Source organism: Abramis brama (assembly GCF_963993115.1).
Source record: "Abramis brama genome assembly, chromosome: 17".
NCBI lineage: Eukaryota > Metazoa > Chordata > Actinopteri > Cypriniformes > Leuciscidae > Abramis > Abramis brama.
In genome coordinates this window covers 15,499,028-15,521,477 of record NC_139979.1, presented here as the reverse complement: position 1 = coordinate 15,521,477, position 22,450 = coordinate 15,499,028, and the positions used below count along the sequence as shown (strand labels likewise).

The 22,450-nt window shown below is 37.3% G+C and overlaps 1 protein-coding gene across 1 annotated transcript in view; it reads left to right on the top strand.

Moving 5' to 3' along the window:
- Positions 1 to 22,450, top strand: part of invs (inversin) — a 32,451-nt gene that overhangs the window by 8,325 nt on the left and 1,676 nt on the right. Inside the window, exons 5-17 of the mRNA XM_084088069.1 lie at positions 1,318 to 1,491; positions 5,600 to 5,767; positions 5,862 to 6,042; positions 6,161 to 6,270; positions 7,741 to 7,912; positions 8,151 to 8,306; positions 11,468 to 11,697; positions 11,839 to 11,945; positions 13,571 to 13,780; positions 15,062 to 15,291; positions 16,163 to 16,865; positions 20,212 to 20,417; positions 21,917 to 22,021. Of these exons, the coding sequence (XP_083944195.1) occupies positions 1,318 to 1,491; positions 5,600 to 5,767; positions 5,862 to 6,042; positions 6,161 to 6,270; positions 7,741 to 7,912; positions 8,151 to 8,306; positions 11,468 to 11,697; positions 11,839 to 11,945; positions 13,571 to 13,780; positions 15,062 to 15,291; positions 16,163 to 16,865; positions 20,212 to 20,417; positions 21,917 to 22,021 (2,752 nt within the window). The remainder of the gene's footprint in view (positions 1 to 1,317; positions 1,492 to 5,599; positions 5,768 to 5,861; positions 6,043 to 6,160; positions 6,271 to 7,740; positions 7,913 to 8,150; positions 8,307 to 11,467; positions 11,698 to 11,838; positions 11,946 to 13,570; positions 13,781 to 15,061; positions 15,292 to 16,162; positions 16,866 to 20,211; positions 20,418 to 21,916; positions 22,022 to 22,450) is intronic.

Here is a 22,450-nt window from a genome sequence, read left to right as displayed (position 1 = left end):
CTCCCTGGAATGTTTTACACAGGAGCTAAGGAGGCCTGGGAGGATACTTGATGAGAGGGGAGGGCCATTCGCACTCAGACACATTCAGACCCTTTAGATGGATAAACAGCCTTCTCTATCCCAAACGCAGCCCTAGAATAAAGCAGTGGGTTTTTTTGACTCCATTTAGATATTTTGCAGGCTTTGGATGATTTATCATTTTAGTGAAATGCTGATAAAATATCTGCTTATATAATAACTCAGTCTAATGACTTAAAGTCAAAAAGAACAACTTAAAAGACTTAAATAAAAAAAAAATGTAGATCGGGGACTTGATTGTATTCAGTTTTCAGTTGTAAATTGATCTGAATGCAAACTTGCAGTTGATTGTAATAAAGGAGGCAGGGTTGAAGCGGACTAAATGATGGGAGAAGTCAGGCACACGTCGTTTCACCAGAAGATAGAGTTGTGATATTTTGATTAAAAATTATGAGGTCTAAAAATTTGAAAAAATGAAACGAATGCCTTGTGGAATTGTTCACAAAAAGAACAATAACATGCATTTAGAAAGTAGTTATGGTGCATTTTTGAAGGTGAAATATGTGATTTCTAGAGACTAAATTGTAAGTAAGTAAATTAAATTGCAGAAATAATGAATATTTTCAAACAGGTTTTTTTTTCTTTCTCACAAATACTCCCCCTGTCTGCCATTGGAAGGAAAAAAGGATGTTGCTGTGTCAGGCTGGTTGGGATGTTTTGATCACCCCATAGTTTTTTCCTTTTTTTTGGTTACACTTCTGGGGGAAATCAACTTACAAATACCTTTGGATATTAAGTACAGTCATCAGTGTCACGTGATCCTTCAGAAATCATTCTAATATGCTGATTATCATTGTGCTGTTTAAATTTATTGTGAAAATGTTTTTTTGGGGGGACTTTTTGGGGAAATGAACTTGCATATTGTTGTCTTTGTTATGATATCCCAGATAACAGAAAGTACATAAAAAAAAAAAAAAAAACTTTAAAGCATATGGTTTCACATTTTGCACAGGAGACATCCAAAAGAGGAGTACATCTACCTGAACAAAAGTCATAATTGTAGAAGATAGTATTTTTGGGCCTTGACAGAAGCCAGACATAAACTTGCATCATCCACATGAACACCACAGTTCAACATATCATTGCATGGGCACCATCGGCAGCACCATAGCAAAAAAAAAAAAATCTTCGTTAGGATGTTGTGATCCTCCAATCATTACAAACAGACAAAATATTTCTGCAAATAACGTTAAAAGTTGTTGATTTGATTGTATTTTTGCATGTGCACATGCTTTTCAGGGCAACGTGCGTTTCATGAAACTCTTACTGTCGCGCCATGCCGATTGGCGTTTGAAGGATCTGGAGGAAATGACTCCATTGCACCTGGCAACCCGTCACTCGAGCTCCAAACCTCTGTCTCTGCTCCTCAAGCACATGGCACCTGGTGAGGTGGACACACAGGACAGGAATAAGGTACCGAACGATACACACAGATACAGACGCTACACATGCTCACTCACACACTCAGCGGCTCGTATATAGATGGCTTGGGTGGGGATCAGGGGTGAATGTGAGGTTAGGTGGTGTGTGTATGTGTGTGTTTGTGGTTGTGGTTGTATATATGCCGTAAAGCAGCAGGGGGTCTGTGCACCCTCTGATGTTTCTCTGGAGGATATGAGCTCTGTTTAAATTGTCTAATAAAAGATATTTTCTCAGAGCTGCTGCGAGAGCTTGCCAGGCGCCTACCAGGCTCAGGATCTCATCGCAATGTTAACCTTATGTGTGTGTGTGTGTGTGGAGTGACGGTCACACTCGCTGCATGCCAAAGACGTCTTCCACGAATCACAGAGACCAACCCAAATTCACAACAAAGACGATATGTATGGATTCCACCTCAGAATAAAAAATATCTTAAAATAAAAAATTCCCATAAAGTCACAATTACAAGAAACAAAGTCACATTTACAATAAATAGCTGCAATTATGAGAAATAAAGTTTGGGGTTGGTAAGATTTGTTTATGTTTTTGAAAGCTTGTTAAGGTTGCATTTATTTGATAAAAATACAGTAAAAACAGTAATATTGTGAAATATTAATACACATTGAAATAACTGTTTTCTAAGTTAATATATTTTAAAGAGTAATTAATTCCTGTGATGGCAAAGCTGAATTTTTTAACAGCCTTTACTCCAGTCTTCAGTGTCACATGATCCTTCAGCAATTATTCTAAATGATATATTTGGTCAACATTTCTTCTTATTTTCAGTGTTGAAAACAGTTGTGCGGTTTAATAGTTTTTGGGAAACCTTGATACATTTTTTCAGGATTATTTGATGAATAGAAAGTTTAAAAGAACAGCATTGATTTAGAAATCTTTTCTAACATTATAAATGTTTTTACAGTCAATGGAAAAAAAAAAAGAAATAAAGTTGCAATTGAGATATAAAGTCGTATGGGTTCGATGAAACTGGAAAGAGTTTCTTTACTGGTTGGCACTGCTGTTGTACTTTACTGAAATATTTGTACTCTATGAGCTATCATACTGGTAATAATAATAGCTATAGTACTAGGATTAGCAAACACAGACTAGATTAAGAAGATATACGCTGGTCACCATAGAGCAAAAGGAGAGGTTGGAGAGATGCGTATATGGGCCCCGTGCTTTCCTGGGAAACACTGCTATCAACTGCTCCAGATTACCAGACCACATGCAGCTTTATTCACTTTGGCTCCAATTACTGTAAACATTCACCCCAGTTTACTTTCCGATGATCTACGCACATACAGCGACTCTTTAGATACGCCATCATTTAAAATCTCATTCCACAGACAAACTGCTCAAAGCTACCAGGGTTATTAAGGCTCCTGTTTTAAATCATGATTCTGTGTGTGTGTGTGTGTGTGTGTATGGTTGTGATTACGCTAGCATGAGTGTGTGCGCGTGTGCACACTGTGGTTGTATCAGTGCTCCCATTGAGTCACATAAGGGAGTTTTGTTTGAAGGCATTTATCCGTCTGTTGGTTTTGTAATAATTTGATAAGCAGAATCATGATTTCTCGTGATGAGGCTTGTTCTGTGGCCAGATGCAAAAAATAGCTCATCTAGTGCGTCTTCAGTCTTCACTTTCCACATTGGCTGTTTGTAAGTTGCTGAGGAAACTTGAGTGATGGATGAAGAGAGAAGGGCATGTGTGCTTTTGAGGTAACCTTTTCAAAATCAAGTTTGAAATCAAACTTTATGGTGAAAATTGTTGACCAAGGATGTCCTGCTGGTTAAGCTTGTGAAGAAGCTGGAGACCAGCATCTATTTAAATGTAACCATTTAGCAGACAATTCATCCAAAGTCACTTACAAATGAGGAAAAGCTCAAGCTATTTATCAGACAGAATCCAAAAATATTTGTAATACTGACAAGAATGAATTTTGACCTCTGGCCATACTGGCCTGACACACAAACTAAAATGGCATTTGAAAATCTACAACTGATACACATTCACATTTCACATTTGCAAAATATAAAATTAGAATTATTAGAAAGTATAATGTAGAAAGAGGAAATAATCTGGAAAGAGGTATGTAGAACAGAATATGTAGAATGACGTACAAGTTCAGAAAGTGCACGTCTTCCAAAATGTCACAGTTGCTACTTGAAATTTGCTTTTCCCCCAGATTAATAAAATTCAAAACAATACATTATAACTTTAGGTTGAATAAAATGTAACATTTACATGTAATTGAATTTAAACTTTATGCTTTATAACTTTAAATTAAAATGTAAAATTTAAACATACAAGTACCACTTTAAAGGGGACCTATTATGCCCCTTTTCACAGTATGTAATATAAGTCTCTGGTGTCCCCAGAATGTGTCTGAATTTTCAGCTCACAATACCTCACAGATAATTTATTATAGCTTGTCAAATTTGCCCCTATTTGGGTGTGAGTAAAAACATATTTTTGTGTGTGTCCCTTTAAATGCAAATGAGCTGCTGCTCCACACCCCCTTTCCAGAAGAGGGTGGAGCCTTTACAGCTTGTGCTTCCTCTGGCAACAACAAAATAAAACTGGAGAATGTCACAGCCAAAATGTCAGAAATGTCAGTAGCAGTGTTCAGCCTTAAATGTTCGAACTGGAGTTGGACACTGATGAAGAGACTCAGGAAGAAGTAACTATTAGAATGCAACTAGACGTTTCTGAATGGTTAGTGAATACATTTATGTAGTTGTTGTCGAGTTAACTTTATTCAACTCATCGACTAACATGTACAGTCATGTTAATCTAAAAATCTTTCAGAAACAACTTTTGTGCAAATCAAGCATTGAACTGTCCCTCGTTTGTGAAGCAGTCCGGTGTAAAATGATTTGCTCAAATACATATCACTTTAACGACTTTCTCCTGCACATTTCCTACATAAATGAAGTTCAACCACGGTGTTCTCAGTGGCTCAGATGCTGGGAGTCTATGGAGACTCTTATGTTCGTTGGTACATCCAATAACAGAACATTTGTAATGTTTTTTTGGCGTAGACATTGTATACCTTCAGCTGCTACAGCGAGGAAACAGAAATGGCGGACTGCTGCGGCTCACTCAGAGCGGGATCTATGCTAATAGGGAAGATCGCCACCAGTCATGGGCGGGGCTTCAGTAGGGGTAAATCTGGAACCGTTCGTTTGGAGAGACTGTTTATGATTAATGGGGATTATAAAAAAAGGAGTGTGAGAATTTTTACCATTATAGGCTGGTTGTTTACACTGTGTTCAAACACCTTATAAAAGTGAATTTTGCATAATAGGTCCCCTTTAAGTTGAGTAAAATTCAAAACTAAAAAATGTAAATGAATTTAAACTTAAATAAATACATTAATTTATTATGTTTTCAGCAACTAATAAGAGTGTAGTACTATCAACTTTGCTTGACACATTTGACCTTCCAGTTTCTTTGCACCATGACCTCGAGCTAAACACCCCCCCCCCCCCCCCCACCCCCCCCAAGAGGCTTTTTTTCCCTTGGTCACAAGTGTTATTTAAATTAACTCCTGATGTACTTACAAACTTTCCAATGCCTCGTTTTATGAGTACAGAACCTATTTGTACTACTGTAGAAGTTTGGTACTATTCTGGGCATTATTAGTGGGGTAATTTACGAGATACAACCTTGGATCCATTAGCGCCTACACTAAGCCATTCGGCTGATATTTCTAAATAAGCTCTAACTTTAATAATGTTCGACCAAGAGAAAAAAAGTGTTTGGCTCGAGGTCATGGTGCAAAGGACCCTAGGTTGAAATTACTCTGAACCATCCTTTTAAAGAAGGTCTTGACCCTCAAAGCCCAGAGGGAACTGGCCAACTAGTTTGATGTGATATGATAAAGAACGAATGCCAGCACTCCTCTATTTGTGTTTTTGGAAAAGCGCCATAATGTTATTTTCTTGATTGCAGTTCATTGACAGCTCGGTAGCTGTGATCACATTAAGCCCCAATTTGCTTGAAGGCCATGAAGCAGCTCTGTAGCCACAGTGTAACACGAGTGAACAGTAAAACTGGAAATGTAATCTTTGAAATTGAATGTTGTTTGTTCTACAGCAGACAGCGCTGCACTGGAGCGCCTTCTACAATCACCCCGAGCATGTTAAGCTGCTGATCAAGCACGATTCAAACATCGGGATTCCAGACAGCGAGGGCAAGATCCCTCTACACTGGGCGGCACATAACAAACACCCCAATGCCACACGTACGGTGCGCTGTATCCTGGTGAGTCCACACTCATAACCTCACTAGTACTCTTCACTCTTAAAGTATACGATTGTAGCATCGTTGGTATGTCCCCCATTTGTGTATATTGTAGGAAGCTGCTCCCACCGAGTCTCTATTGAACTGGCAGGACTATGAGGGACGCACCCCTTTGCACTTTGCAGTGGCTGATGGGAATGAGGCGGTGGTTGAGGTCCTGACTTCATATGAGGGTTGCAGCGTGACAGCCTATGACAATCTGTTCAGGACACCACTGCACTGGGCGGCACTGCTGGGTACACACATTTACACTCATGCACATGCAGAATTTGACTGCTTAAAGTAATTATTTGGAATGTAAATCATTTGCTGTAAGTGTAGATGTTAACACAAGGTTTTTATGTGTCTGTGTAGGTCATGCAAAGATTGTCCACCTCCTGTTGGAGAGGAACAAGTCTGGGATGATCCCATCGGACAGTCAGGGAGCAACACCTCTGCACTATGGAGCTCAGAGCAACAATGCTGTAAGACTTTTTTGAGTGTGTAAAATAACAATCAGTTTGATTGGACCATGAATGTTTTGCTTTTCATTTGTTTCTTTTTATTTGGCTCCATCAAATCTATTGGAAAAGGTTGTGACTGAACATCAGTTTAATAGTTTTTTATTAATTAATTCATTCATATATGCGCAAACAGATATAAATGTTCCTTTGTTCGTTTGTTCATTATTCAATTATTTATATGTATATATTTTTGTGTATATATATATATATAAATTAATGAATGAATGAACATTTTTATATTTGGTTTTATATATATATATATATATATATATATATATATATATATATATATATATATATATATATATATATATATATATGCACTCAAACAAATAAATGTTTCTTCATTCATTGATTTATATATTCTATTAACTAATTCAAATCAATATATGGTGTAACGACCCTTTGCGTTTAAAACGGCTTTTGTCCAGGTACACTTGCGCATAGTTTTTCAGGTAGCTATGCAGGAAGGTTTCTTCAAGCATCTTGGAGACGTTCCCGCAGTTCTTCTGGATTTAGTCTGTCTCAGTTTTTTCTGTTTCTTAACATGCCTAAGACTTTTGCACAGTACTGTATATATACAAACAGATATGAATATATTCCTTTATTTGTTCATTTTATATATTCATTTATTTATAATATTTTCATTTTTCATATTATATATATATATATATATATATATATATATATATATATATATATATATATATATATAATATATATTTATAAAACCAAATATAAAAAGGTTCATTCATTCATTTATATATTTATATATACACAAAAATATATACATATATATTCCTTTATTTGTTCATTTTATTCATTTATTTATTTATACACATTAAAATATTAATTTTGTAATATGTATATACACACAACCAAATATAAAAATGTTCATTCATTCATTTATACACATACAAATATAAATAAAATTTGCTGGATTATTTTTATTGGGATTATTAGTTGCAAATAATTTGTTTACTTGTCCATTTATTTATTTAATTATTCATTCATTCATTCATGTATTCATTTGTTTACATATTTATATATACACAAACAAATATAAATATACTTTCCAGATGATTTATTAATAGGATTATTATTAGTCATTTATTTGTTTATTTAATTATTTGTTTATTCATTTATTCATATATTTACATACAAATATAATTATACTTTTTTAAATTGGGATTATTAGTAGTTTTATTTATTTATTTTTTATACACATTCAAATATATTTTGGGATTATTAGTAATGTTTTTGTTTGATAAACATTGGTGTCTTTTGTGAGATTACTGTTATTGCTGCCATTTTATATAAACAATACATAAGCTATGCGAGGCAAACAAATCGCTATAACACATATCCTATTGCTTTATTTCATTGGTTTTATGTGATTTTACCTATTTATTGTGTTTTCTGTCTGTTAAGGACACAGTTGCAGTGTTCCTGAAACACCACTCTGTGCGCGATGAGCCCGATCTGGAGGGACGAACAGCCTTCATGTGGGCTGCTGGGAAGGGCAGCGATGATGTCATCAAAATTATGCTGGATCTGAAAAAGGACCTGGACATCAACATGACTGACAAATATGGAGGGACAGGTGTGTGAGAGAGTTACACACTCGCAAACACATACACACACTCAGATTGTCATTTTGAACACAATTACCCATTCCTGGCCTAAACTGGTTAGTTTCAGCTCAGATCAGTGATAATTGCATTTTCTTTTCAATCAAGCAATTAACAAGCCATTTCCAATGCATGTACCCCCCATACAGCCTTAACAAGAGTTGACGGTTTGTTCGCTGTCTTCATGTGCTCCTGTGTGTGTGTGTGTAGCACTTCATGCGGCTGCTCTCTCAGGGCATGTGTCCACTGTGCGCTTGTTGCTAGAGCAGGGAGCCATGGTGGATCCGCTGGACGTAATGAAACACACGCCACTGTTTCGTGCTTGTGAGATGGGCCATAGAGATGTCATCCTAACACTGATCAAAGGTTTGTAACAGCATACATGCCCCTTTATCCTCCCTATAGACAATGATGTCCAGAAAAATAATACAAATATGCAAAAAAACTATGAAAATCATTTTACTTTAGACATTTAATAATTTATATGTCGAAAATCAAAAATATATTAAAAATACAAATACAATTTAAGTATTTTTTAGTATAGTATGTTTATATTTATTTATTTGTTTGTTTATTTAGACATATTATATACACATAAAGTAGTGTTAATTTTGTCAGCAATTTCTTTTTTTAAATTTAGTCATTTAGTTTATAAGCCTTAGTCCTAGTCCTCAAACATACTTTTTAGTTTTTTATCATATTTAGGCAACCTTGTCCTGTTTTTGTTTAGTAAAACTAAGACACAAACTAAATGTCAAGTCAAGTCAAGTCACCTTCATTTATATAGCGCTTTTAACAATATGGATTGTTTCAAAGCAGCTTTACGGTGATAATAGGAAATTACCGTAACATTGGTAATTGGTAATTTTACCTAAAGATTTTTTAGGCTTTACAACAGCTCTAGGATAAAGTTATTGTCCAGCTAAAGTTAGTTTTGATTGATTGATTCACTTCCGTTGCAAAGATCATTAGTTATTAACTTAGGGGCCGCTAACACTACACTGTTCTAACAGAAAACCCTCAACCTGCTCCGGCCGCCCATCCGCACAAAACAGTGCCTGGTGTCTCGAGAACGCACTCCCTGAAATAGGTTTGATGTCTGGGCATTTTAGTCTAGTTTTAGTCAATGCAAACTTAGTCACAATTTCGTCATACGGCATAATGGTTAAATTATTTTGCTCAAATTTATAATCACAGCAATTGTCATTTTTATTTCATCAATTGACCCTTCGCTAAGCCCCGCCCTCCTTAGTTACTGTTGCTACGCCTGTCAAGCTTTTGCGCCTGGCACGTCTATTACAGTATGTAGGCTATGCACTGGTTTCAGACATTCCTAAGGAGATAATTAGTCATTTTTAGCGGACAGGTGAAAATATGAGAGAGCAAGACTGCAGTATGCATTCGAGGGCTATATTCACGACATAATATGCAAACGATTAGAGAATAATTTCATCAAAATTGAAGCTAAAGTCTATAACGTTTGGTCTCAGCGCAAGCAGCAGCCGCCTCATACGCTGACCATTCAAATGGGAAACACACAAATAGAGGAACAGCTATGTGCATGCCCAGCAGGGTAAATGAAATGTGAAAATATTCTAATATTTATAAATCAAACAGCTTATCCATATGTATCGTGGAATAAACACAAGACATTAGCCTGACCACTTTGCAATGATAACATTCTCCCGCTTATATTTGTAGTGCGCCAGGCTAACGTTACTGCTCACACGTCGTGGGTCATATAGTGACTACTGTTATGAACTGATTAAGTTTGCATACCAAACTTTTCCTTGGAGATCTCCGGCAAGCCCCGTGATGTTCCCTCCTTTTACTAACTACCTTTTACTTTTACTAGAACTAACACTGGGAGAGTTGCGATCGGATTGGGGTAACGTTACTAGTTTGGCCGTCGATTAACAAAATGCTGAAATATATTTTTAAGTAACGTTAAATTATGTCAGTGAGCCTCCGTCTTGCCTTTAATCACACTGCTTGATCCACGAGCTGGACAAAAACTTTATTCTAGCGCTGCTATAAAGCCAAAACACTTTACTTTTAATTTCCTATTATCAATGTAAAGCTGCTTTGGAACAATCTACATTGTTAAAAGCGCTATATAAATGAAGATGACGCCCGGCATTTCCCCCTTTGAGTTTTAGGTTTCGGGAAGGGAACAAAATCCACCACCCCGTCCAAACTTTTAGGATACCGGGTATCAGATTTGCACAATCCATACGCACAACGCGGCATGTTTCCCTCTCGCTCGAAAGCTTGCCAGACCTCCCGCGCCTAGTTACGGTTGCTAAGCCACGATTGGCCTGTGGCGGTTTTCGGGCGTGGCTTAGCGAAGGGTCAATTATTGCACTTTCACCTATAAGCACAAATCAAGAGAATATCCTCTCGTATGCATGGTTTATTTTACCTCATCTATTTTCCTGATTTATTGTAGGCTATTTATCATATAAATTAACACACTCTCTACATTAGGAAAACTAGTAAAACAAAAAAACGTCTCGCAACAATTAAAACAGTGAAATTCCTAATAGTAATTTCAATAATCAAATTTCATTAATGTTTTTCTATTAAGACAACAGCAAAAAAAAGAAAAGAAAAAAAGAAGAGATTATCAGGAGCACAGACTGACTCACTTTCATTTGAGGCAGAATAAACTAAATTTGGAACCGCTTGCTAGCATACTACTCTTAATATTTGATAAAGATAATACAAGTAGTTTACTAGTATGTAGTTCTGAATTCAGCATGTGTTTTCAGATAATCCATGCTTTTTCCACAGTGTAGAGAGAATGCGTGGTTGCCAGATTGCAAAGATTAAGTAAAACACTGGACAGAAAATTTATTCTTTTAAGAGAAAAGCTCTGATTGGGGTCTTAAAATCTTGACATCTGGCAACTGCAACATGAAATGACAGAAAATGAAGAGAGATTTTGGTGAAGTTGTTTTTAACTACATTTTAGTCATGTCTTTTTTCGTCAACTATATTCCATGTTGATATAGTCACAGTTATCGTTTAACGACATTTGTGTTGTCTCGTTTTAGTCATGCAAAAAAGATCGTTTGACAAACATTTTTCTTCATAAGTTTCGATAACAAAATTAACACTGTTTCCAAGTCTGTCTAAAATAATTAGTTAAATTGTTTTTGCCCACTTTTATCTATTTCATTTTATTTTTTTATTTGATGAACATTGATATTATGATTCTGTCTTTATTCCATCATGAGCTGCTTTTGATTCAATGGTCATGTTATTTAAATTTATAACATAAAAAAATTAAACGCAAGCAACCATTTTTGTAATTAAACAATTTTATTTTAGACCCATGCATCAGATTCCTTTCTAGACAGCTTCGTTCATCATAATTGTAGTGTTCTAGTTTTGCTAAGCATCGCTTGAGATGTTTTGAAAACTTCTTGTGGCACTTTGTTGGTGGAAATGTGTCTGACATCTCTGTTTAAAATACACCAATTCCCAGAGTGCTAATGGTAAATCTGCATCTTGAATATGTTTAGGAGGGGCCCGTGTTGATCTGGTAGACATAGACGGTCACTCTGCGCTGCACTGGGCGGCTCTGGGCGGTAATGCAGAGGTATGTGAGGTGCTGATGGAGAACGGGATCAGTCCTAACCTGCAGGACCACGCTGGACGAACTCCCCTGCAGTGTGCGGCATATGCCGGCTACATCAACTGCATGGCCTTGCTCATTCAGCATGATGCAGATCCCAATATCCAGGACAAGGAGGTATGATTGTAAAGCAAGCCCAACGCCAACACTGAGAACATGTACTGGCCATTACCCATGAGCACCCTGCTTGAGATTTGAAAAAGAGAGAGACTGAAAAATAACAAGAAGTCTGATTTTTGTGTACGTTTATGTGTTAAGGGGAGAACTGCGCTCCACTGGTCCTGTAATAACGGTTATCTGGATGCTGTGAAGCTGCTTTTGGGGTGTGGGACATTCCCCAACCATATGGAGCACACCGAGGAGAGGTAACAAACATTCACACATGCACACAGTTCTTGTGGTGTGGCCTAGTGGTTACAGATCAGATGTTCTTATTTAAAACATTCAAATGTTTGGGGTTAGTAAGAAATTAATACTTTTATTCAGCAAGGATGCAATAAATGTTTCAAAATTGAGAGAATTCTTTGTAAAACTATAAATGTCTTTACTATTTCAAATAAATGCTGTTCTTTGGAACTGTAGCTCAAACAGTAGAGCGTTGGCGCTTGCAACGCCAAGGTCATGGGTTCGATTCCCAGGGAAAGCAAGAACTGGTAAGAATGTAAATGTGTACCTTGAAATGCAATGTAAGTCGCTTTGGATAAAAGCATCTGCCAAATGCATAAATGTAAATGTAACTTTATATTCATCAAAGAATCCTGAAAATATTTTTTTATTATGGTTTCCACAAAAATATTTTAACATTGATAATAATAAGAAATCAGCATATTAGAATGATTTCTGAAGGATCATGTGACACTGAAGACAGCAATTCAAACCACGCCCCTGCAAGTTACACCTCCCGCGAAGAAACAAGCATGGATGTCACTGACTAAAACAATCTTTTGAAGTAAACAATTTTAGGTTTTATGTATGAAAGGTTAGGCTAGCTTATATTGCTTTCAAATCTTATGAAGTATGAAATAACAGCTATTTGTAAAACATAAATAAATGATACAATCAAATTAATAAAGTCTCAGGGTAATTATATCTAAAAACCTTCCCCCCAACCTTCCCCTAAATCTACCCCTTCCATGAAATGTAAATTTACTGTAGAGTTTCATTGTTAAAATACTTAAAAACTGAGAAAAACAAACAGGATGACTTGCGGCACCTGGTGATCTATGTAATACGATCTGTATGCCTTCACTAGGTGGCGATAGTGAAGCTTAGTGAAGATCTATACTAGTGACAACGGCTGCGTCCGAAATCGCATACTCTCTTGAGTAGGTACTTATTTTGAATGAGTAATTACTTTACGACCGCTAAAAAAGTATGTTCTATATAGTTGGAATGTGTGTAGTTTGAATGTAATCTGGACATACTACATTTGCCATGTTGCCCTTATAACGTGTCCTACCAGCATCAGTTACGTCGCTTCACTGCCATTCACAAATCCTCTCCTGTGGCCTCATGGGATAGTAAAATGTCCCATCGTATGCATGCGTCAGAATCTCGCTGGAAAAAGTAGGTCATCCGGGTACTTTTTGCCTACTCTTTTAAGAGTGCTGTGAAATCGCATGTACTACTTTTGTCACATTCTGATTTTCATCTACTATATAGTAGGGAAGTATGCAATTTTGGAAGCAACCAGCAACAGTGATTCCAGGAGGGGCTCGAGGGAGCAGTCGGGCATACTTGGAAAACTCAGCTTTGCCCTCAAAGGAATAAATTACATTTTAAAATATATTTTGCAGTAATATTTTACAATATTACTGTGTTTTTACTGTATGTTTGATCAAATAAATGCACCCTTGGTGAGCAAGACTTCTTTCAGAAACATAAAATTTCTTTCTAACCCCAAACATGCTATATAAATGTTAAATATAATATCATTTTTTGGGAGTCCGTGGCATCAAAAAGTTTTAAACCCTCTGTGTTAAATGACTAGGTACACTCCTCTAGACTATGCCCTGCTGGGGGAGCATCAGGAACTGACCCAGTTTCTATTGGAGCATGGAGCTCTGTCCATCGCCGCCATCCAGGACATCGCCGCCTCATCCATCCAGGCTCTTTACAAAGGCTACAAGGTCCGACGGGCCTTCAAAGAACGCAAGAAGCTCCTCATGAGACATGAGCAACTACGCAAGGATGCTGCAAAGTAAGACTCTCGTAAACACACATAGGTTATTCTGCCTTAAAGAGAAAGAGATAAATGGTGGGGTGCAAATATTCTCTTACCCACAATCCAGTGCTGATTGATGTGGCTAGGCTGATCTGTGGAGCTGACATGGAATGTTTGCATGAATATAATACGTGTTGTTTAATTATGTGTTTGCTCTGAACCAGCTCATCTATCTACCTGCCTGCTGAGGAATATGAGCATCAATTTCTTGCTGTCAATAATGGAAATAGATGAGACGATAGAGAGAGAAAGAGCGCAAGAGAGATTCACTCATTCTCCCTGCTTTTCTGTTAATTGGGCAACACTCATCTGCTCAACAGCTTGACATTTAGAGTCTGTCAGCTCTGAGGATGAATGAATACACACATACACAGATTGGAATATGCTATTCTCTCTTTTCCAGTCTCTGCATACTCACATTAACATACATCCTCTAAACTTGTTTGCGTAGTCCGACTCTCTAACCGTCTGTCTTTTATCTGTGTTATTCCGCCCGCAGTCTATCCATCTACTCATTCGTTTTTGTTTTCTGCTAGGCAAAGGTGTTCAAAACCATGGAGGGATGTGTAATGCTGTCCTGTTTAACTCAGATATTGACTTGAAAGAGATATCGTACCAACCAATAATCAGAACAAAAAGCAGATGAAAGATTAATAATTTATCTGACTCTAAAAACCTTAAATGAACTTAATGAAAATGGGTTGTACTGGCGTGAAAGAAGTCTCTTACGCTCACCAAGGCTGCATTTATTTGATCATACAGGAAAAAATGTAATATTGTGAAATATTATTACAATTTAAAATATCTATTTTTTAAAAAAAAAAATTATAGATTTTAAAGTGTAATTCCTATTTTTCCTGTAACGGCAAAGCTGAATTTTCAGCATCATTACTCCAGTCTTTAGTGTCACATGATCCTTCAGAAATCATTCTAACATGCCGATTTGCTGCCTAAGAAACATTTATTTTAACAATGTAAAAGCATTACTGTCACTTTTGATGCACTTTAATGCGTCCTTGCTGAATAAAAGTATTAATTAAAAATATATTTTTTTTAAATCTGATCCCAAACTTTTGTATGGTAGTTTAAGTGTATTAGAATATTCGCAATGACAACCATAACCAGATACTTGACCTAGAACTGACAGCCAGCAGCAAGCGTCACAACAAACATTAAATAAATGATCCAGGACAGTCATCATCAACAGGATGTGTCATGTCAATAAATGTGTGTTGTGTGTGTTTTTTGTTTCTCTAGGAAGAGGGAGGAGGAACGCAGACGTGAGGCAGAGCAGCAGCTCTCATTGGCTGAGGCGGATCACAAGCAGCGCGTGCCATTGGCTGCAGTCGGAGTGGAAAAACTTTCACTGGATGAAACGGAGCAGAGGTTTAAAGATCCGGTGGCGGTGAAAGGACACAAACACAAAAAGTCCACCAGTGCTCATAACATTCATTCACAGAGCAGGAGAGAGAAACAACATAGAACTGGTGAGTTTAGTTTATGAATAAAAAGTAAGGAATAACATGCTGACCTTGAATGCTCATTAATTTGTCAATAAATTCGTATTTTTAAACATTTTATTAAAAATATCGGTCTGATAATAAGCTGATAATTATTTTCACATTATGGCTGCTAACCAATAAACAGCCAATAATAAAAATCCTGTAATATTGTAATAAAAAATATGATCATCCTCTTGTGAGGGACCTCCATCCTAAAATGTAAAAGGCAGCTATATATATTTTCATGTATAAAGACCCAATTTATACTGTGAAAAATTAGTATTATAAATATATGTAAAATATTTATTTGAAAGTCTTTAGTTTTTATTACATTAGATTATTTCACTTTTTTCTACTCACTATAATACTGCACTTTTAGGTATATTATTTATTTATTTACTTATTTTATATATTTTTCAATTGGTTATTTATTTTTATTAATAATTTTAAGATGCTTATGTCATAAAGAAGTCCATTCGCGTATACTTAATACCTGCGTTCAGCCAGTTGTGTGGAAGAATTAGAGCATTTATGTACATATAGTTCAGGTTTATATCTTGATTTATTTATTTACTTTGATTTAAGTATCTATATGTATTATTTATTTCAACGTTACAATGTTTATTAAAAGACAACAAAGAGGATCTTTTAAGCAACCACCAACTCTTGTCTCTCTCTCTCATTTACCGCTACGTTTTTAAACGGCTTGCATGTGCTTTGTCTGTTTTCTGAAAATCAGTCAACACTTTCGCACGTTTGTCTATAAATCAGAATCAAGCATTTATCAGCACCATAATAATATCAAATAATCTTCTGTTGTGCTACCTAATGTTATTGCACTCTGTTTCTCTGTCAGAGCGCAGAACGAGAGAGGCCAAAACACCAGACACTACTCTCCCCCCTGCGACCTCTGGCCTCACGGTGACCCCTCTGAGTACCAAGAAGTGTTCAGGCACTGTAGAGGAGGTGTGTGTGATAGAGACGTGTGGCCTAGACACATGCGTATCAGTGGAATGTGGATCCACACATGAGCGCCGATCACCCGCTGGGTCCAGTCGACCAGGCAGTGCCAAACTGGTCCACACAGGAGCCCATGTAGCACCAGGCCACATGGAGACCACCACAATCCCCAAATCAGCAATACATACCAGACCCAGGACTATAGCTGCCCACTCAAAACCAGCGGCCCAGTCTACACTAGGTTCCACAGAGGCACCGACAGACGGCATCTATAGATCGACATCCAAGGGGAACAAGCCAGCATCAGACCACAAACCCACAGGAACCCAGCAATATAACGTCTCCAACTCCCCCTCAGGAAGAACCTGTGTCACACGACAAAAAGAGAGACGGACAGAAAGAGAGATGGACAGAGAAAAGGATAAAAGATCAAGGACTGAGGGACAGAAAGAGACTGGCAGAGAGAAACAGGAGATGGACAAAGAGAGATGGATGAGCAGAACAAGAAAAAAACAACAGGACAAAGAGAAGGAAATGAAGGGAGACAGCATCCGTTGTAAAAACCAGGCGGCCGTTGTGATACAGAGAGCATGGAGGAGGTACTGATGTTTTTTTCTTCCTCTATTTCTCTACTACAATAAATTCTTGATTCTGATTGGCCAATCACAACATTTTAAACTCAAATATTTTTGTATAATGACTGTGTTTGGCCACTGTCCCTGGAAACTAGTCTCCTAAACTAGGCATATTCACATGCTCTAGTTTTCGTCAATCGGAATAAATCCAATCCCATTTCAGATTCTGAAAGTTGTTTATATGAACCCTAAAAGTTGCAATCTGATTTACATTTCCGTTTACATGTGCATTACATGTATTCCAAACAAACGTTAGTGTCCAGTCGGCGCGTTCAGAACCGAAAAAAGCCATTGCGATGTTGTCACCAGAGCTACTGTGAGTATAATTGTACATTTTGCCTTGATGACATCTAAAAATGAAAGCATTAATGTCAGAAGTAACTATTATTAAAGTAAGCAAATATTAAAGTAACCCTGTAGTCAATAATTGTATCCCTTAAAACTCATCTTTGATCACCAAAATGACATATTTAAAAGTTTTTTCCTTAAAAAAAAAGATTCTTCATGCCTTAAAAAAGCTTGAATGTAACTCTACACCCTTGCCTCATTTAGTATACGCGGTTCTATGAATATGCAAATTAGCCCCGGCTCCATCACACCAGCTCAGAGATCCACTCGTTGACGAAACACCAGCGATTTTAAACTGCGTTTTGGAGACTGTCTTTGGTTCACTGCAGTTTTAAAGTGAAAATACTCAGCAGTGGTGTTGAATTATGAGTTTGCAAATGGTTTGTCTTAAAGCATATTAAAAACATCCCACGGACATATAAATAACATTAAAACAGTTTCGCCACAGGGGGACTTTAAGTAAATATTCAGTCTCGTCCACTGGTCAGTTCGTAAGACATGAGACGTTACATATGCACGTTTGTATGACGTAAAATGTATGTAAACATATGCATCATGGCACTGCGCATGTGTGCAAATTTGAGAAAATAATCAGATTCAAGCGTTTACATGCTTAATTTTTTCCTGTTGATCGGATTATTTGTGGTCTACAACACCCCTTTCAATCTGATCGAAATTTCATTCGGATCAAGCATAATCTAAACAATTGAGGTGTTTATGTCAAGGCTTTTTCGCCAATATGATTATAAACGGATTATTTGGATGCATGTAAACGTAGCTAGCTACTGTGTCTTCTCTCATATCTCATCTCTCCAATTAATATTTTACAAATATTTATAATACTAATTTTTCACAGTATAAATTGGATTTTTATACATGACAATATACAGTGAGGAAAATAAGTATTTGAACACCCTGCTATTTTGCAAGTTCTCCCACTTGGAAATCATGGAGGGGTCTGAAATTGCCATCGTAGGTGCATGTCCACTGTGAGAGACATAATCAAAAAAAAAAATCCAGAAATCACAATATATGATTTTTTAACTATTTATTTGTATGATACAGCTGCAAATAAGTATTTGAACACCTGTCTATCAGCTAGAATTCTGACCCTCAAAGACCTGTTAGTCTGCCTTTAAAATGTCCACCTCCACTCCATTTATTATCCTAAATTAGATGCACCTGTTTGAGGTCGTTAGCTGCATAAAGACACCTGTCCACCCCATACAATCAGTAAGAATCCAACTACTAACATGGCCAAGACCAAAGAGCTGTCCAAAGACACTAGAGACAAAATTGTACACCTCCACAAGGCTGGAAAGGGCTACGGGGAAATTGCCAAGCAGCTTGGTGAAAAAAGGTCCACTGTTGGAGCAATCATTAGAAAATGGAAGAAGCTAAAGATGACTGTCAATCTCCCTCGGACTGGGGCTCCATGCAAGATCTCACCTCGTGGGGTCTCAATGATCCTAAGAAAGGTGAGAAATCAGCCCAGAACTACACGGGAGGAGCTGGTCAATGACCTGAAAAGAGCTGGGACCACCGTTTCCAAGGTTACTGTTGGTAATACACTAAGACGTCATGGTTTGAAATCATGCATGGCACGGAAGTTTCCCCTGCTTAAACCAGCACATGTCAAGGCCCGTCTTAAGTTTGCCAATGACCATTTGGATGATCCAGAGGAGTCATGGGAGAAAGTCATGTGGTCAGATGAGACCAAAATAGAACTTTTTGGTCATAATTCCACTAAACGTGTTTGGAGGAAGAAGAATGATGAGTACCATCCCAAGAACACCACCCCTACTGTGAAGCATGGGGGTGGTAGCATCATGCTTTGGGGGTGTTTTTCTGCACATGGGACAGGGCGACTGCACTGTATTAAGGAGAGGATGACCGGGGCCATGTATTGCGAGATTTTGGGGAACAACCTCCTTTCCTCAGTTAGAGCATTGAAGATGGGTCGAGGCTGGGTCTTCCAACATGACAATGACCCGAAGCACACAGCCAGGATAACCAAGGAGTGGCTCTGTAAGAAGCATATCAAGGTTCTGGCGTGGCCTAGCCAGTCTCCAGACCTAAACCCAATAGAGAATCTTTGGAGGGAGCTCAAACTCCGTGTTTCTCAGCGACAGCCCAGAAACCTGACTGATCTAGAGAAGATCTGTGTGGAGGAGTGGGCCAAAATCCCTCCTGCAGTGTGTGCAAACCTGGTGAAAAACTACAGGAAATGTTTGACCTCTGTAATTGCAAACAAAGGCTACTGTATAAAATATTAACATTGATTTTCTCAGGTGTTCAAATACTTATTTGCAGCTGTATCATACAAATAAATAGTTAAAAAATCATACATTGTGATTTCTGGATTTTATTTTTTAGATTATGTCTCTCACAGTGGACATGCACCTACGATGACAATTTCAGACCCCTCCATGATTTCTAAGTGGGAGAACTTGCAAAATAGCAGGGTGTTCAAATACTTATTTTCCTCACTGTATATAAAATGTAAGTTCAAAACATTAACTGTTTAAATCAACTTTTCCTCTAAATCAACTCAGAAAATGCAAGAAAAGTCTGCAGATTCCATATGTCTGCTCATATGTTGCCCACATGTTCCTTGTTTGAGTTGTGGCATGGCTTTGTGCCCACCAGCACATCAACACCTCTGAGGGGAGGTCACCAGAATAGGCCTCTTATTTATTTGTGTGTGTGTGTGTGTGTGAGTGTAGGGAGTGTAATGCAGGCCCATGAGTGCACTTTCTTTTAATGGCTTTACTAAAATAATGGGATTCAGAGTACAAAGAAGGTATATGCACATTCTTCAAGTCCTTTTTATGAACAGTAATGTGGTTTGCTCGTTTGATTTTACATCTTTATTATGCTGTCGCTGCATTTGCTGGTACCATAGACTGTAAAAGGCTGGTACGTATGTGCTTGTGAAAGCGTAACATGTTTTTCCATTCAGGTCTTGTATTCGGGGTCGTCTTCGTAAGGTACTGTGCAGGACTGTGAAAGGGGCGGAGTCTGCTGAAGTCACAGCCCTGTTGATTCAGTTATTATGGGAGTGGCCTATAGCTCATGACCACACCCACCATAAAACTTCTTCTGAAGTTCAAGCTGCTCCTACCAGGAACGCTGGGAAAAAAAGCTCTGTGCTCCAAAATATCTATGGTGAGTGTTATATTACTGTCCACTAGGATAAACCAATTAATATCACAGTTTTAATCTTGTTAGGAATGACATGTTGGTACACATTAAAGAGTTAGTTAATTTTCCCAGCCCTAATTTGCACATTATATAAATAGATAGCCGTTCAAAAGTTTGGGATTGGTAAGATTTTTTTTATGTTTTTAAAAGAAGTCTCTTATCCTCACCTAGGCTGCATTTATTTGATTAAAAATACAGAAAAATACAGTAATATTCGTGAAATATTAATACAAATTTAAATAACTGTTTTCTATTGGAATATATTTTAAAATGTAATTTATTCCTGTGATGGTAAAGCTGAATTTTCAGCAGCCATTAATCCAGTCTTTGGTGTCACATGATCCTTCAGAAATCATTTTAATATGCTGATTTGCTGGTCAAGAAACATTTATTATTATTTATCAATGTTGAAAACAGTTGAATAATTTTTTTTTCAGGATTCTTTGATGAATAGAAAGTTAAAGCAGAAAATAAAAACAGCATTTATTTGAAATGGAAAGCATTTTTTTTTTTTTTAAGAAATTAATATTATTCAGCAAGGATGCATTAAAATAGTCAAAAGTGACAGTAAAGACATTTATAATGATACAAAAGATTCTATTTCAAATAAATGCTGTTCTTTTGAACTTTCTCTCTATCAAAGAAACCTGAAAAAAAGTATCACCGTTTCTATGTTAAGCAGCACAACTATCTTCATCATTGATAATAATAACAAATGTTTCTTGAGCAGCAAATCAGCATATAAGAATGATTTCAAAAGGTCATGTGACACTATTTAAGACATATTAAAATATAATTTAATTTATAACCATATGCCTGATCGCTTGTAGAAGTAATTGGATACCTTTCCTTAAATAGCGACATGATCTGAGTTATGATTCCTGTCTGTAGCATAAGTTACGTTTAAAAGTAGGCCAAGCATCACTAATAAGATTATTACAGAGGGGTGTTATGTTTTATGTGACGTTCCAACACAGACACACGCCGTCACCGCTCCCTCCTTTCATATCAGTTGATAAGGTGGAGTTTCGACCCAGTTAACGCAACTGACCTTCAGCAGACATGAACAGGTGATGATGGCTGAGCAGGCCAGAGACGCTCTCATTCTCAAACACACGCGCACACGTACACACACACACGGACACTCGTTCCCCTCCCCGCTCCTCCCTGACAGTCACAGCGCTTTGAAAAGTTCATTGCTGTCAGACGGAATGTCGAGCTGTCTCCTCTCGCTCACAAACGCAAACCTCCCTCCCCTCGCCCTGCCCGCCGCTGCCAGATGGACACGCGCTCACACACACCTGCACGTTTGATACCAAACTGTCCACTTCTTGTTATTTTAACAGCTCTAGTATCAGTCGCGAGTCGTGACGTTAACGTGGAGATGTTGATCCATTCAAGTTAAAAAAATGTGCATGTGACCACATCTAAAGCAATAAACACTGCTGTTATTTTTGTTCTAGGTGGCGCCCCGTCCAAAAGAGGGCACTCTCTCCGGGCTGCAGTGCTTAAACCACAGAGCCAAAGCCAAGTGCTGCTGGATCTGTCACTCAAAACAAACAAACAGTGTGAGTACTGGGGTTTATAATCACTGCTTGTGTTCTTTTCAGCAGCCATTACTCCAATCTTTAGTGTCCTTCAGAAATCATTCTTATGATGCTGATTTGGTGCTCAAGAAACATTTCTTATTATTATCAATGTCGAAAACTGCTTAATATTTTAAGCGTTTGTGGAAACCGTGATACACCACCAAATGTTTTGGGATTAGATTCAAAAAAGAAAAGGAATTATTACTTTTAGTCAGCTAGGACACATTCAATTAATCTAAAGTTACTGTAGACATTTAGAACGTTACAAAAGATTTCCTTTAAAAAATATATATAAAGTAATTTTAAAAATTAAAATTAAATTAACATTTTTTTTAATGCAATATTTCACAATATTACTGTTTTTAATGTATGTTAAAGGCCAATTCACACTGCACTGACAGATGGCGA